This window comes from Sinocyclocheilus rhinocerous, unplaced genomic scaffold (genome assembly GCF_001515625.1).
Source record: "Sinocyclocheilus rhinocerous isolate Xijiao unplaced genomic scaffold, SAMN03320098_v1.1 scaffold1600, whole genome shotgun sequence".
NCBI lineage: Eukaryota > Metazoa > Chordata > Actinopteri > Cypriniformes > Cyprinidae > Sinocyclocheilus > Sinocyclocheilus rhinocerous.
In genome coordinates this window covers 370,713-383,314 of record NW_015665129.1, presented here as the reverse complement: position 1 = coordinate 383,314, position 12,602 = coordinate 370,713, and the positions used below count along the sequence as shown (strand labels likewise).

Genomic DNA, 12,602 nt, shown 5'->3' with positions numbered 1-12,602 from the left:
CATTATTATTGAATTTCATAAGTTCCACTTATGATTTATGCGCGTTTGTTCGCGGGAAAGTGAGCAAGACACGACAGTTATGGTATCATGATTATGGTTAAATAAGATGAAAGACATAATATAAAGAAATTAGCTACATCTATTTTCAAATTAAAAATCACAACACATGTATCATTCAGTGCGTTTTAAATATAATGTAAACGCAACTTGTGTAGATTTAAAAAGGCATGACTGTTTCATTTTGACGTGTATTTGTATACTTTTACCATCTAATCAATCTCAGTATGCTTTAATTTTGTGTCCCTAGACGTGTGCATCGCTAAAGGTTAAATTAGCCAAAGTCTTTCTTTGGCCTGTGCTCTGGAAGTGATCTGTTAATTCTGCTAAACTTTAATTAGCCTACTAAAACTAAAACTGAAACTAAACTATATAAAAACTAAAGAGAAATGTGTTCACAAAATAAAATCTAAACTAAAACTAACAAAATTATTAAGGAAACAAAATTTTATTGCAAATTTGAAAACGATATTAAAATAAAACGAATTTAAAAATGCAAAACTATAATAACCTTGGTAGTAATTAATGACAATTTGAAAAAATGTTGACAATTACATTTTTCCCATCCACTATTGAAGGAAAAAAGAACTATATGCAGATTTTGACTGTATTTCTTACTGTTAAAAATAGTTCCCTAAACAATTTAAAATAATCATCATTACTCTCATGATTTCTGAACAAAAAAACTAAAACATTAATTTTATCAAATTTGGTAAATGTGTTATTGTGCTGTCTGGTAAATGGTAAATTGCTGCTTTAATATATTAGGTAAACATGTTAACTTTGGCAGTCCTAAAAAAATTTATATATATTACTAATTATATTTACTACATTAACTAATTAACTAACATTAATTAAAATTTCAAAATGTAAGAAAAAAAATTCTCTATAATTTTGAAGAAAATCAAAAAAAAAAAAAAAAAATAATAATATATATATATACCTCAAAGAAAAACACATATTTTCTTTCTGACTCACATTTCTGTTTAAAAGCATGTTGCAAAACACACTGGGTGTGCTTGTGTCACATAAACCTTGTTTTTATCAGGACCGAGAAAGTTCATTTCAAAGGAGAGAGACTGTAGGCCACTACAAGAACTATTTACCCAGTCCTTTCCTAGAATTGGAAACCACTTCCTGAAGCAGATTTCTCTCCTGTTATTTTAAAAATACTACTGCACCTGATATACAGTAAAATTTTAAGTTTAAAAATGCATGGAAAAACAAATAAAAAACACACTCAATGTATTTTTTCCATATTAAAAGTAACTGATTAAACAGCAACCTGTTTACATTGGCTCTTACCTGCTGCTGGATTTGCCCATTGGCAGCTTGCACGCCACTACAAGAACTATTTACCCAGTCCTTTCCTAGAATTGGAAACCACTTCCTGAAGCAGATTTCTCTCCTGTTATTTTAAAAATACTACTGCACCTGATATACAGTAAAATTTTAAGTTTAAAAATGCATGGAAAAACGAATAAAAAACACACTCAATGTATTTTTTCCATATTAAAAGTAACTGATTAAACAGCAACCTGTTTACACTGGCTCTTACCTGCTGCTGGATTTGCCCATTGGCAGCTTGCACCACTATCTGATCTCCACTGGTTGTAGCAGTATATTGCTCCATCTCTCCTTCCTCACCTAATTTGTCATAAAAACATTTTTTTTTTTAATTATTCACTTATTACTCAGTATAACCACAACTAGTAGATTTCTATGAAAACAAACGATGTCTGATGTTCTCCCTAACTGCAGGTTTGGGCCAGAAGCCAGGTGTATTTTGAGACTGAATCTGTTTCTTTGTTGAATGTGCTTAACATTATGTACAGCATCTTATAGTACCTACTTAGGGCATGTCCGATGTTTTTATCTACACATACAGTTAAGGGCTGAAAAGTTAACAAGAAGGTCTAAATAATATATATTTTCGAATCATTTCACAAACCAATTCTAGGTGGTTTGTTTGGCAAACAACATTTACGTTACCCCTTATTATGAGCAAACCAAGGTAATTAAAATGGGCTGAAATTCAACCTGCTCTTTAATTAGCCCCAAAACAGCCCCATATTTCACAGACATTAGCAGGTCTTTCTTTTTCTTGGACTGCACTAACAGTATCATTCATGTCCAGTGTTTGCGCTCGCGCTCACTCCCTCTCGCATTAACCGATTTGATTTCTGTATTTTTCAGAATTAGTCATTTGGTTGGTCACTGACAAACCAATCCGTGTTGTCAGCTACAAAAAAAAAACAATCCTTTACTTTCAGTGTACTCTTTTCTTAAGACTTTTCATCAGACTCTTATTATAGAATTATAGATATTATTTGATAAACATTCCTTTTTATATTGGATTCAATTGCAATTTTAGATGTCACTGTCTTTGTGTCTCTGACTGTACAGAATGGGCACCCCGTGGAGAATGGCCCATATGTTGGCCACCAAACTGGCCCCTCTCCCAGGACCTGCTGCTTGCCAGGTTTGTCGGCATGCCAGTCGAGGCGCATACGGGTGGATGTCACAGAGGTATCCTGATTCTCATCCAAAACAGAGACGACAGGAAGACATGTTTGAAGATGACCATGATATGGATGCAGTAGAAGCCAAAATGAACTCTATTATTAGGTGAGTCCTTATACAGAAGCACAAAAGCAAATGCTGTCTTCATGCATTAACATTATTTCCTGTGCAGTGAAGAGAAGAAAAGGCGTAAAGCAGCAAAGTTTCACATCATCAAGAGGAAAATGAACAATCCTGGAGCCCCAGAGAGAAGACTAAGCTGGGATGCTATTCAGCAGATAAGGTATCAGTATGAATATGTCTGAAATACTTGATTCGGATTGGTCAATCACACAGCAGTCAAACATTTTTAAATAAGTGTATGTTTATAACCAGCATTCAATTGCATGACATGCCTGTGACTATATTAAAAAACTTTCCTTGAGTGATTTTAATATTTGCTAATTGGCTCTTACCTGCTGCTGGATTTGCCCATTGGCAGCTTGCACCACTATCTGATCTCCACTGGTTGTAGCAGTATATTGCTCCATCTCTCCTTCCTCACCTAATTTGTCATAAAAACATTTTTTTTTAAATTATTCACTTATTACTCAGTATAACCACAACTAGTAGATTTCTATGAAAACAAACGATGTCTGATGTTCTCCCTAACTGCGGGTTTGGGCCAGAAGCCAGGTGTATTTTGAGACTGAATCTGTTTCTTTGTTGAATGTGCTTAACATTATGTACAGCATCTTATAGTACCTACTTAGGGCATGTCCGATGTTTTTATCTACACATACAGTTAAGGGCTGAAAAGTTAACAAGAAGGTCTAAATAATATACATTTTCGAATAATTTCACAAACCAATTCTAGGTGGTTTGTTTGGCAAACAACATTTACGTTACCCCTTATTATGAGCAAACCAAGGTAATTAAAATGGGCTGAAATTCAACCTGCTCTTTAATTAGCCCCAAAACAGCCCCATATTTCACAGACATTAGCAGGTCTTTCTTTTTCTTGGACTGCACTAACAGTATCATTCATGTCCAGTGTTTGCGCTCGCGCTCACTCCCTCTCGCATTAACCGATTTGATTTCTGTATTTTTCAGAATTAGTCATTTGGTTGGTCACTGACAAACCAATCCGTGTTGTCAGCTACCATTTCCCTTAGAGCAAGCGCAACCCTTTACCGTTTTGAGCTATGCTGCCAAGTCACCATGTTTATCAAAACACTTGTTGCTCAAGTCTAGGCCTGTTCTTTTATGAATATTACTTTATTGTTAGAATTTGCAACAAAACTGGCACAGCTAGGAGAAAGCTGTCCTATCCTTTAAATTTGATAATTTTTCCCTTTTTATTGTTTTTCTGTCGCATGTACAAACTAAAAAGCAGAAATAAAAAATACAACATCAATGGGACAAATCAATTTATTTCTCAAACAAACAGTTCTGTTCCAAATATACAGAGCAAAAATAAAAGATACAAAGTGGGAATTGCTGTATATGTACAGAGCTTCACAACTAATATATACATTGATTTTGCACAGCAAGAAAACACCTCATAAATAAAATCACTGTCACAATGGAAATCATTTAGCTTTATATTTCATTTGCACTATCTTTTATTACCCCAAGCATGGAGAGCAACTCAATTTAGGAACAAGTATTAAGTCATTTAGGGGCATAATTGTCCTTATTTTGTATAAATCCTTTTTTTAAAAAAAAAAAAAAAGAAGAGGGTGTATGATCAGCTTGTAAATAATTAAGACAAATGTTTAGATGAATTGATTAGTGTGAGACGGTCCGAATCTGTACCTCATCTGAGTCATCATGGAAATCATTCTTGGGAGCTTCAGCAACATCTGTGTCCAGTGGTTCATCTATGCCGTTGGCTTCCGCATTATGTTGTAAGACAGAGTATCTGTGTACAAGGAACCTGTAAAATATAGAGAGCAAGGACAGTGGTTTATTTTATGTAATAGAATTAAATATATTCTATATGAAACACTTCAAATATGTGGAGAATAGACTGACCTTCCACCACAGACGTACTTCTTTACAAACAGAACTCCAAACACTACACCGGTCAGCAGGATGGCTATGACGATCGCAGTGATAGGGGCGGAATGTGAGGTAGATTTATCTGTCTGTGGATTACAGAGATACAAGTTAAATAGAGGTATATAAGTGCAAATTCATCATCTTTTTTAAACGCATCGTATTGTGAACAATTCATCTATGTGTATTATTTCTCTCTGACACATTAAAGGAGTATTGTTAGATTAATATCCTGGACACTCTTTTTAATACAATGACAGTGAATGTGGACTGGGGCCAAAAATACAAAAGCACTACAAAAGTAATACAAAACAATATTAAAATAATATTATAAAATTTGAGGATAAGGCTATTCTTTAAAATGTACATTTTTGGTTAACCTACTAATTTAACACTTGCGTATATATACACACATACATAATGTATAAATAAGTGACGTTAAAACACATTTCAAAACTCCTGTCTGAATGATTAAACTAGTAATATACAGCAGGCTAAATGCATTCTCACCAGCAGTTGAGGCTCCAGCAGGTTGCTAACGCATCTCTTGCTCAGGTCAATCACCCTTCTTTCTGGTTCTTTCCCTCCTTCACATTTATCACCTGGAATCTTTCGGTACCTATTAAAAAACGACAAACATGAAACCATCTGCATGTTGTTTCTAGAGCTTTCCTAATGAGTCAGGGACAAGCATGTGCTAACCAGATGCAAGATGAATCGAGTGAAAAATCTCAACTGTCTACTGACTAATGCTAGGACAAAGCATCAATCCTCAAGAAACGGAGAACAACAAAGAGGGCATTACCCATTGGTCTGTAGCAGTTCCTTTTTCCCATGGATGCAGATCTCCAAATCGTGGCCTTTGAGATCAGCCTGTTCGATACATTCTGAGCTGTTCTCTTTACGGTAATATCCAAAGTCACTATGGAGGACGGCAGAGAATATTTGACATTTTTGAAAACTTTGATGCCTTTCTTCGTAATTATACCAATATGTAACAAATCATAATCTAAGATCTAAATGTATAAACCTTTTAACATGACAAATGACTGTAAATGACTAGGGCATGGTAAATATATAATTATAAATAATATAAATACATAATAAAAAACAACATCTGATAACAGGGTGTTCACAGGGTTGTTATTATTATTTACTAAATCTAAGACAAAATCTACTGATTTAAAAACCAAAATAAAGTACATTTAAAAATCGAAATTAGTTGAAATATAAAGAATAATAACAAATTGTTAAGAATAACTAATAAAAGAATTAACATCAAAATTTCTAACTAAAACTGAATTGCTAAACAGAAACTAAAATATTATAAAGATGAAATAGAAACGTGTATAAAATAACTAAAGTAATATCTTCTGTTCCCACTCACCACAGGAAGTCATCCAGTGTACACCTGCACGGCGTGGGCTGCTTTGTGACTATGTAATCTCTGCCAATCCAACACACCGAGTCCTTTCTCACACGCAGGAAACGTTCCTTATAACCCAGCATGCAGCCATCGTCTGGGTCGCTGATGTCATCTGAGTGTGCCAGCCACTGAATGTAATCATTCTCCTGGCCTGGGAACCAGACAGAAAGATTAGTTTGTGCTAAACTGAATTATATAAAGTGTAAAATGCCTTGGATTTTGTGTGGTTCAATGAGAACTGGTCACTCACAGGTACGTGTCAGCAGGTCTTTAAAGTCAATGGTGTAAGTTACCCAGTGGCTGATCAAAGCATCTTCATAACCCCACAGACTGACATTCACTGAGCGGGCACCAGGCTCTGAGGCCAGCCCCGTGAAGAACATCGGCGTCTGGGTGAACTTATAAACATGCCAGCATTGCCCCTCATCAGTGGAGAACCTTAGAGACACACCAGCAGACAGTTCTACCCAACTTTTTCAGCTTTTTCATATGCAATTCAGCGATTTTATTTTTATTTCAGCTAGTTGCCTTTTTCATTTAGTTTAACATTTAACATTCATTTAAGTCAAAATATTGATTAATACAATAAAATCTGATACTAAAATGACACTGAAGGGGGTTGCTCACTTAATCTCAGAGATGGGTTTGGCTTCGTTGTGCTCCACGGCCACCAGCAGGCCTCCTGAGTCCAGGATGGCGTAATGGTGCGGCCCCTTCAGAGCCTGCAGCCAGGTGTAGCCTCCATCATCAGACACGTACACATCGGGAGTCATCATTGAGATTGCGTCACCTACACTCCCTGAAAAAGAAAAGTCATTGTTTTTGCAATTCTGTGGCAATTCTATTTTGTTCAATACTGCCAATTAAATTAAAACACTAAAATATTTCAGTTGGTCACAGAACGGAATTGGACTTTAGACTGTTTCTAATAGGTGTGTGTGCATTACCATGAGCCAATATAAGTCCCACAGCATTAGGTTCACTCAGAGGCAGCATGGGAACATTCAGCTTCATGGAGGTGCTGTATGAGGCATGAATATGCAGACTACACTGCACAGGAGGAAGACAACACAAGGTAAGTAAAAAAAAAAGGCTAAACAAAGACATACTGTTAGAGGTAGTCTTCTCAAGAATTTTAACTATTTGGCCACATGTGCCCAATTATTACAACTTCCCTTAAAAGTGGTTCTTACCATTTCTGGATCTTTGGCTGTAGAATCACACTTTGTGTTCTCTGGTTTCTTCAAAGGAACCCATTCACCTCCCTGATCAAACGATATTACTGTCTGTACTGAGCCGTCTTTTGTAGAAAAGAGAAATAGAGAGAAACACAAAATCATTTTAGAAAAGCCCTACCTAAGGTGAATTTAGTCATGTGAACTAACTGATTTCACATTATCTATTATTTACATAGGTAATTATATATACACTACCATTTAAAAGTTTGGGTCAATAAGATTTTTTTAAAGAAATAAATATTCTTATTTAGTTAGAAGTTTATTATACACAGTTATACACAGTTTATTAACAACAATTTATTAAAAGTGACAGTAAAGACATTTATAATGTTAAAAAATCTTATTCATCAGAAAATACTGAAAAAAGATATCACAGTTTCCACATAAATATTAAGCAGCACAACTATTTTTAACATAAGAAATATTTATTGAGCAGCAAATCAGCATTTCAGAATGATTTCTGAAGGATCTTGTGACACTGAAGACTGAAGTAATGGCTGCTGAAAATTCAGCATTGCCACAGGGTTATTATAGTTAACTAATATTAAAACCATATATAAATATTTTTTGTCACTAATGAAACTAATTAAAAATATTATTAAAATATTATTACTAAAATAACACTGCTTTGGCATCACAGATATAAATTACATTTTAAAATATATTAAAACAGAAAATTATTACTGTTTTTACTGTATTTTTTAATCATAAATGCAGCCTTGTTTTCAAAAACAAACCAAACTTACCGACCCCAAACTTTTGAACAGTAGTGTATGCAATTGCCTTGTCCAAATACCCACACTTGCGGTCTTTGCACTTGACCACTTCTATGACGTATTTCCTGTATTTGGTCCAGCATGAAGTGAGCATGAAGACCACAAGTGTGTGTAGAACTTTTCATTACCTGATGGGACATACTTATAATGTTGTAAAAATGCAAGTGTTTACAGAGCTTTATTTTTATTTTCAATACTTTGCATTTTAAAATCAACTTCTAAATTGTCTGATCAGTAGTCCCTATAACAGATGACACAATTTAATTTTGTGGTGCTGCTAGTGATAAAAAGCAGTTGCAAATGTTGTACAAAATAATTATCACCACTACTCATTTGCACCAATAAAACATGCAACTCTTTGTTTTACTACCAAATTATATGTAATATCTAATTATTATAAATATTTCACATACATTGGAAAGGTTTCCGTGAGCTCTCACGAGATCTCGGCAAAAAGTCTCACGATTTATTTCCACAACATGATGCATGATGGGATACACTAAGCCTCGAATACTGCTGCGGAGCGGTATTCGAGATCGTGTGGATTTAGTGTGTGTTAAGAGCACTGCGCTCTGGCGTTTTTAAGATCTGGGACAGTCTTGCGCACTTACTTCCTGTTGCAAGCACGCGCTCTCAAGTGGCCAAGACCGCAAGTGTGGGTATTTGGACAAGGCATAAGTTAAATATCATATGCATGCTCAAGTTTATATTTAGAAAGTAAACAGCAAGCTATTGCTGTATTGATATTGTTTTTACCCATATCGATTTAAAGTATACTAAGTGATACAGTCCCCCTGGAGCAATCGGATGTTAAATATACACACAGACTATAAGCATATGTCCGTCTTGTGTAGGATGTAGTCATACCCTCAACCAGCACGCTAGTAGTGAAGACTCCTCTGAGGGAAGTGACGTTCGTGAAATCTGTCTCGCCCCCTGGGGTCGTATACAGATGGCGTTCTAGAGACTTGGAATACACAGTGCCTCTGTCATCTGATACATAGATGGTGCCAAACCCAGTGTCTGAAAAAACCACACACAGTACAGTTAAATGACACAGAAACACTGAGGTCTATCAAGTAGCACAAATCAAACTGCTATTGCTATAAGCCAGTGGCTGACCAATAAAAGCCCAATAAAATGTACCTATAAAGCAGCATAGATAATATTATGATGGTTTATACAAGGTTAGGTTGTAATGTAACCACATGTATTTTGGTTATGGTAAAAAGCAAAAACTCACCTCCTGGTTCATCCACATGCATGAAGACCATTTCATCATTGGCTGCCAGTATTGAATAAAACTGCTCATGGCCGACAGGAGGAAGTTGTGCCATGTTCCACGTCTCACCTTTGTCTACCGACACATGTATTGCCCGTATCATGTCCTAAAGAGCATGCACACAGTTAACACATCACATTCATGCATTCATATATTCACAACAAACTCAGAAAGACCCTCACTCACACACCTCAGATGCTGATGGCATTATGTTTCCTGATCCAGTCATAACTGATGCGAACAGGAAGCGTCCGCCAATCCCAAAGGAGTAGATCCCTTCAGCGACTGTCTTAAAGTTAACACCAAGGTCAGCTGACTTTCTCAGCACCAGCACCCCTTTATCATCTGAAAACAAAAAAACACCAAAAAGTGAAGTAACATTACTACAGAAATATATGGTTTAATGAGTTGCTGATGCCGCATGGGCCGCAGTGGTGGCGTGCTGACTCAAATCCACTGTGGGATGCTAAATTCCAATTCAAAAAGCTTCCAACAATATTTAATCTAAACAATATTAATTAGCTCTTGAGCAACACCACTCGCAGGATGCTGCATCATCCCCTCTGACACTAGTGCAATCAACTTGCAAAAAAAAGCACATGCACTCATTGCCAAATATAGGAAACAGAAATGCAAAAGTGTACACTTTCACTCAACTGGGCTCAACGGTAAGATGGCCGCTGACAGGACCAGTGTGAGAGAGGACTGCGCCAGTTGACAGGACTGTCAGTGTGGTATCGTCACATTTGCGGATCATGTACTAGTGTTCATATGTTTTGCAAACTAAAACATTTGGTTTTTTGTCAATTCAAATGAAAATCTAAGCTAGCAAATAAAAATTTTAACCACTGGCTTGAATATTATATACATATATTTTTGTGCACTATATGTTATGAACTGATAGCTGTGAAATTTCCAGCTGTTACTGCAAATAATAACAATTAAATCTGAAATTAAAATTTTTGATTTAGAATAACTCAATTTCAACGCAGTGACTAACGCACAAGGATGTAAAACCAGAAATAAACATAAAATTGATACACACACACACATTCAAGTCACCACACCTTAGACCAACAAAGCTATAAATATTACTCACAGCAGGATCCGTTAAGGTTGGTGGAGAAGAACAGAGTATCCATTCCCCTGTGGAAAAGAGGAAGAGATAATTGATCCATGAGATTAAACTCAGGAGACCTCATAAAACAACAGCAGTCAAATCAGTTCACTTCAGATCAGTCATTTGTTTGCAGCATAATAAATGCAAACATGCTGCACGCTAAAATGTCAAGGAAGACGACATAGTTTGTGATCACCACACAAATCATGTTTTTGCATTATAAATAACATATGAACAATGCAACAAGAAGCTGGTCACATTGCGATTGATTCTCCATTAAAATTCATGGCATTGTTGTAACAGGATAGCTAGGATTGTCTGAACTCATATGGCGTATTGCTAAAATAAGACTTGAGGGAGTGACTCAGGTTGAGGAGTCTTCAGGTTGCCAGACTGCTGGAATATTACCAACAAACCAGGGTGTTATAGTTAACTAAAACAGGTGTTATAGTTAACTAAAACTAAAATTTGAAATAAAATCAGCATGAACTGAAATGAAATTGAAAAACATTTTAAGTTAGTTGCCAAAGGAACATTTCTTATTTTCATTTAGTTTCACTTGATGCACAAAAATAACTATAACTAAAACTTAAATAAAATTAATAAAAACTATTTACACAAATAAAAAAATAACAGTAAAAATGACAAAAAACAACTAAATTACTAAAACTTTAATTGAAATTAAAACGGAAAATACATAAATAGAAACTAATTCAATATATATATTTATACTATGAATGCTTGAATCTGATTGGCTGAGGAACGTTCTAAGGTATGCAGTTATTTTCAGGGAAACACATGGCTAAAGTAGTTCAAGGCAGGTCTTGACCACATTACATGTCTATAACACGTCGCCAAACGATTTCAGTTATTGTCTGTTGCGAGATGCGCTTAATCTCTCTCCCTTTCTTGCTCTCTCTCTCTCTTTATCTCTCTCTCTCTCTCTCTCTCTAATAACTTAGTTATTAGCTGCATTAGTCTGCTATCAACAGCTCAAGCCTCTGTTACTAGGTCTAAAATGACATTTTGGAATTGGCAACGGAGGTGTTTGATGAGATGCGCAAGAAAGTAATCCTACTCACAAGAGCGTTTTAAGGACTAAAACCTGATGAATGTCTTGAAATACAACATCTAAACAATGTCGTGAGGTGTGGTAACCATAGTATAAGTGTAATAATTGACTCTGGTCCATTGAATTATTAGAAATATTAGAAAATATTATGCACACCCGAGGTGTAACGGCCACTCCGCTTCGACACCTCGGGTGAGCATTCTTTTCTAATAATTCATCAGCCCATCGTCACTTTTTCCTTATATGTGACCCTGGACCACAAAAAACAGTCATAAGGGTCACATAAGGGTTTTTTTTGCCTCTCAATGATACTATAAAAATGATAGGCCATTTCATGCAGTACATTTTCTTATATTGGGTAAAATATTACATTTACAATTTTGTAAGACTTTTGTAAGAAATTATATTAGTTATAATCTTCTTTTGTTACAATTTAATGGTTTTAGCAGCTGTTGCCATTTTGCCATGTTCCTGCTTGTTCCAATGCAAAATCTAAAATGAAAAACTAGAATTTTTTTAAAAAGGTGTATCTTAATTTTTCACCTTTGTCTAATCAAAATCTTTTAACTTATAATCATTTCATAGGTTTCTTCTAAGTAATGTTTTTCATAAGTATCATTTAGCTGTCCTCAGTATCATTTTCTATTCTGGTACTCAAATGACTTCATCCTCCAGGAAGTGACACCATTTGTGGTAAGAAACAGCACAATCATCACTTTAACACCATTTAAAGATGTTTTGTGGTATCACACTAAATCATCCCAAACCCTCTGAAAAATAACAGTAATCTGCATTATAAATGAAATCAAATTTCAGATTTCCATTTCAAATTCAAAATTTCAATCACCCACATTAGCGCTTTATTTCCATTCTGTTAATTTTCTTGCCATTGCATAAATAATCAAGTTAGAATTGATAAAGTAGATAAAGTGTCTAAGCCTAACTGCTCCATTTCTGAAAGTGTACACTTATATTGATAGGCTACTTCCTTAAATTACAACACAATCATATTCTAAATGTTGTAATTTAAATATGAATATGACTTTCATTTTAAAAGTAACTGCATGG

At 35.2% G+C, this 12,602-nt stretch overlaps 3 protein-coding genes across 8 annotated transcripts in view; 1 reads left to right on the top strand and 2 right to left on the bottom strand.

The window, feature by feature from the left end:
• The window catches only part of LOC107731273 (nuclear transcription factor Y subunit alpha-like), a 12,296-nt gene extending 10,010 nt beyond the window's left edge, over positions 1 to 2,286 (bottom strand). For 4 of the 6 annotated variants that reach the window (XM_016542320.1, XM_016542321.1, XM_016542315.1 and 1 more), the window contains exons 1-2: positions 2,098 to 2,286; positions 1,616 to 1,704 (exon numbers count right to left, since the gene is read on the bottom strand). In XM_016542320.1, coding sequence (XP_016397806.1) covers positions 1,616 to 1,690 — 75 coding nt within the window. In that variant the 5' untranslated portion in view covers positions 1,691 to 1,704; positions 2,098 to 2,286. The remainder of the gene's footprint in view (positions 1 to 1,615; positions 1,705 to 2,097) is intronic. The other 2 variants (XM_016542316.1, XM_016542318.1) reach the window with 2 other exon arrangements.
• A 138-nt stretch (positions 2,287 to 2,424) lies between these two features.
• On the top strand, positions 2,425 to 2,885 carry LOC107731126 (neugrin-like). Its single transcript, XM_016542111.1, has 2 exons — positions 2,425 to 2,685; positions 2,753 to 2,885. The coding sequence occupies exons 1-2, from the start codon at positions 2,465 to 2,467 to the stop codon at positions 2,883 to 2,885; spliced, it is 354 nt and encodes a 117-aa protein (XP_016397597.1). The 5' UTR covers positions 2,425 to 2,464.
• Positions 2,886 to 4,307: 1,422 nt separating this feature from the next.
• Positions 4,308 to 12,602, bottom strand: part of LOC107731125 (sortilin-like) — a 12,497-nt gene continuing 4,202 nt past the window's right edge. Inside the window, exons 6-19 of the mRNA XM_016542110.1 lie at positions 11,965 to 12,026; positions 10,442 to 10,488; positions 9,533 to 9,687; positions 9,304 to 9,448; positions 8,928 to 9,083; positions 7,240 to 7,346; positions 6,994 to 7,096; positions 6,674 to 6,845; positions 6,297 to 6,484; positions 6,008 to 6,197; positions 5,426 to 5,542; positions 5,131 to 5,239; positions 4,597 to 4,709; positions 4,308 to 4,498 (exon numbers count right to left, since the gene is read on the bottom strand). Coding sequence (XP_016397596.1) covers positions 4,351 to 4,498; positions 4,597 to 4,709; positions 5,131 to 5,239; positions 5,426 to 5,542; positions 6,008 to 6,197; positions 6,297 to 6,484; positions 6,674 to 6,845; positions 6,994 to 7,096; positions 7,240 to 7,346; positions 8,928 to 9,083; positions 9,304 to 9,448; positions 9,533 to 9,687; positions 10,442 to 10,488; positions 11,965 to 12,026 — 1,812 coding nt within the window. The 3' untranslated portion in view covers positions 4,308 to 4,350. The remainder of the gene's footprint in view (positions 4,499 to 4,596; positions 4,710 to 5,130; positions 5,240 to 5,425; positions 5,543 to 6,007; positions 6,198 to 6,296; positions 6,485 to 6,673; positions 6,846 to 6,993; positions 7,097 to 7,239; positions 7,347 to 8,927; positions 9,084 to 9,303; positions 9,449 to 9,532; positions 9,688 to 10,441; positions 10,489 to 11,964; positions 12,027 to 12,602) is intronic.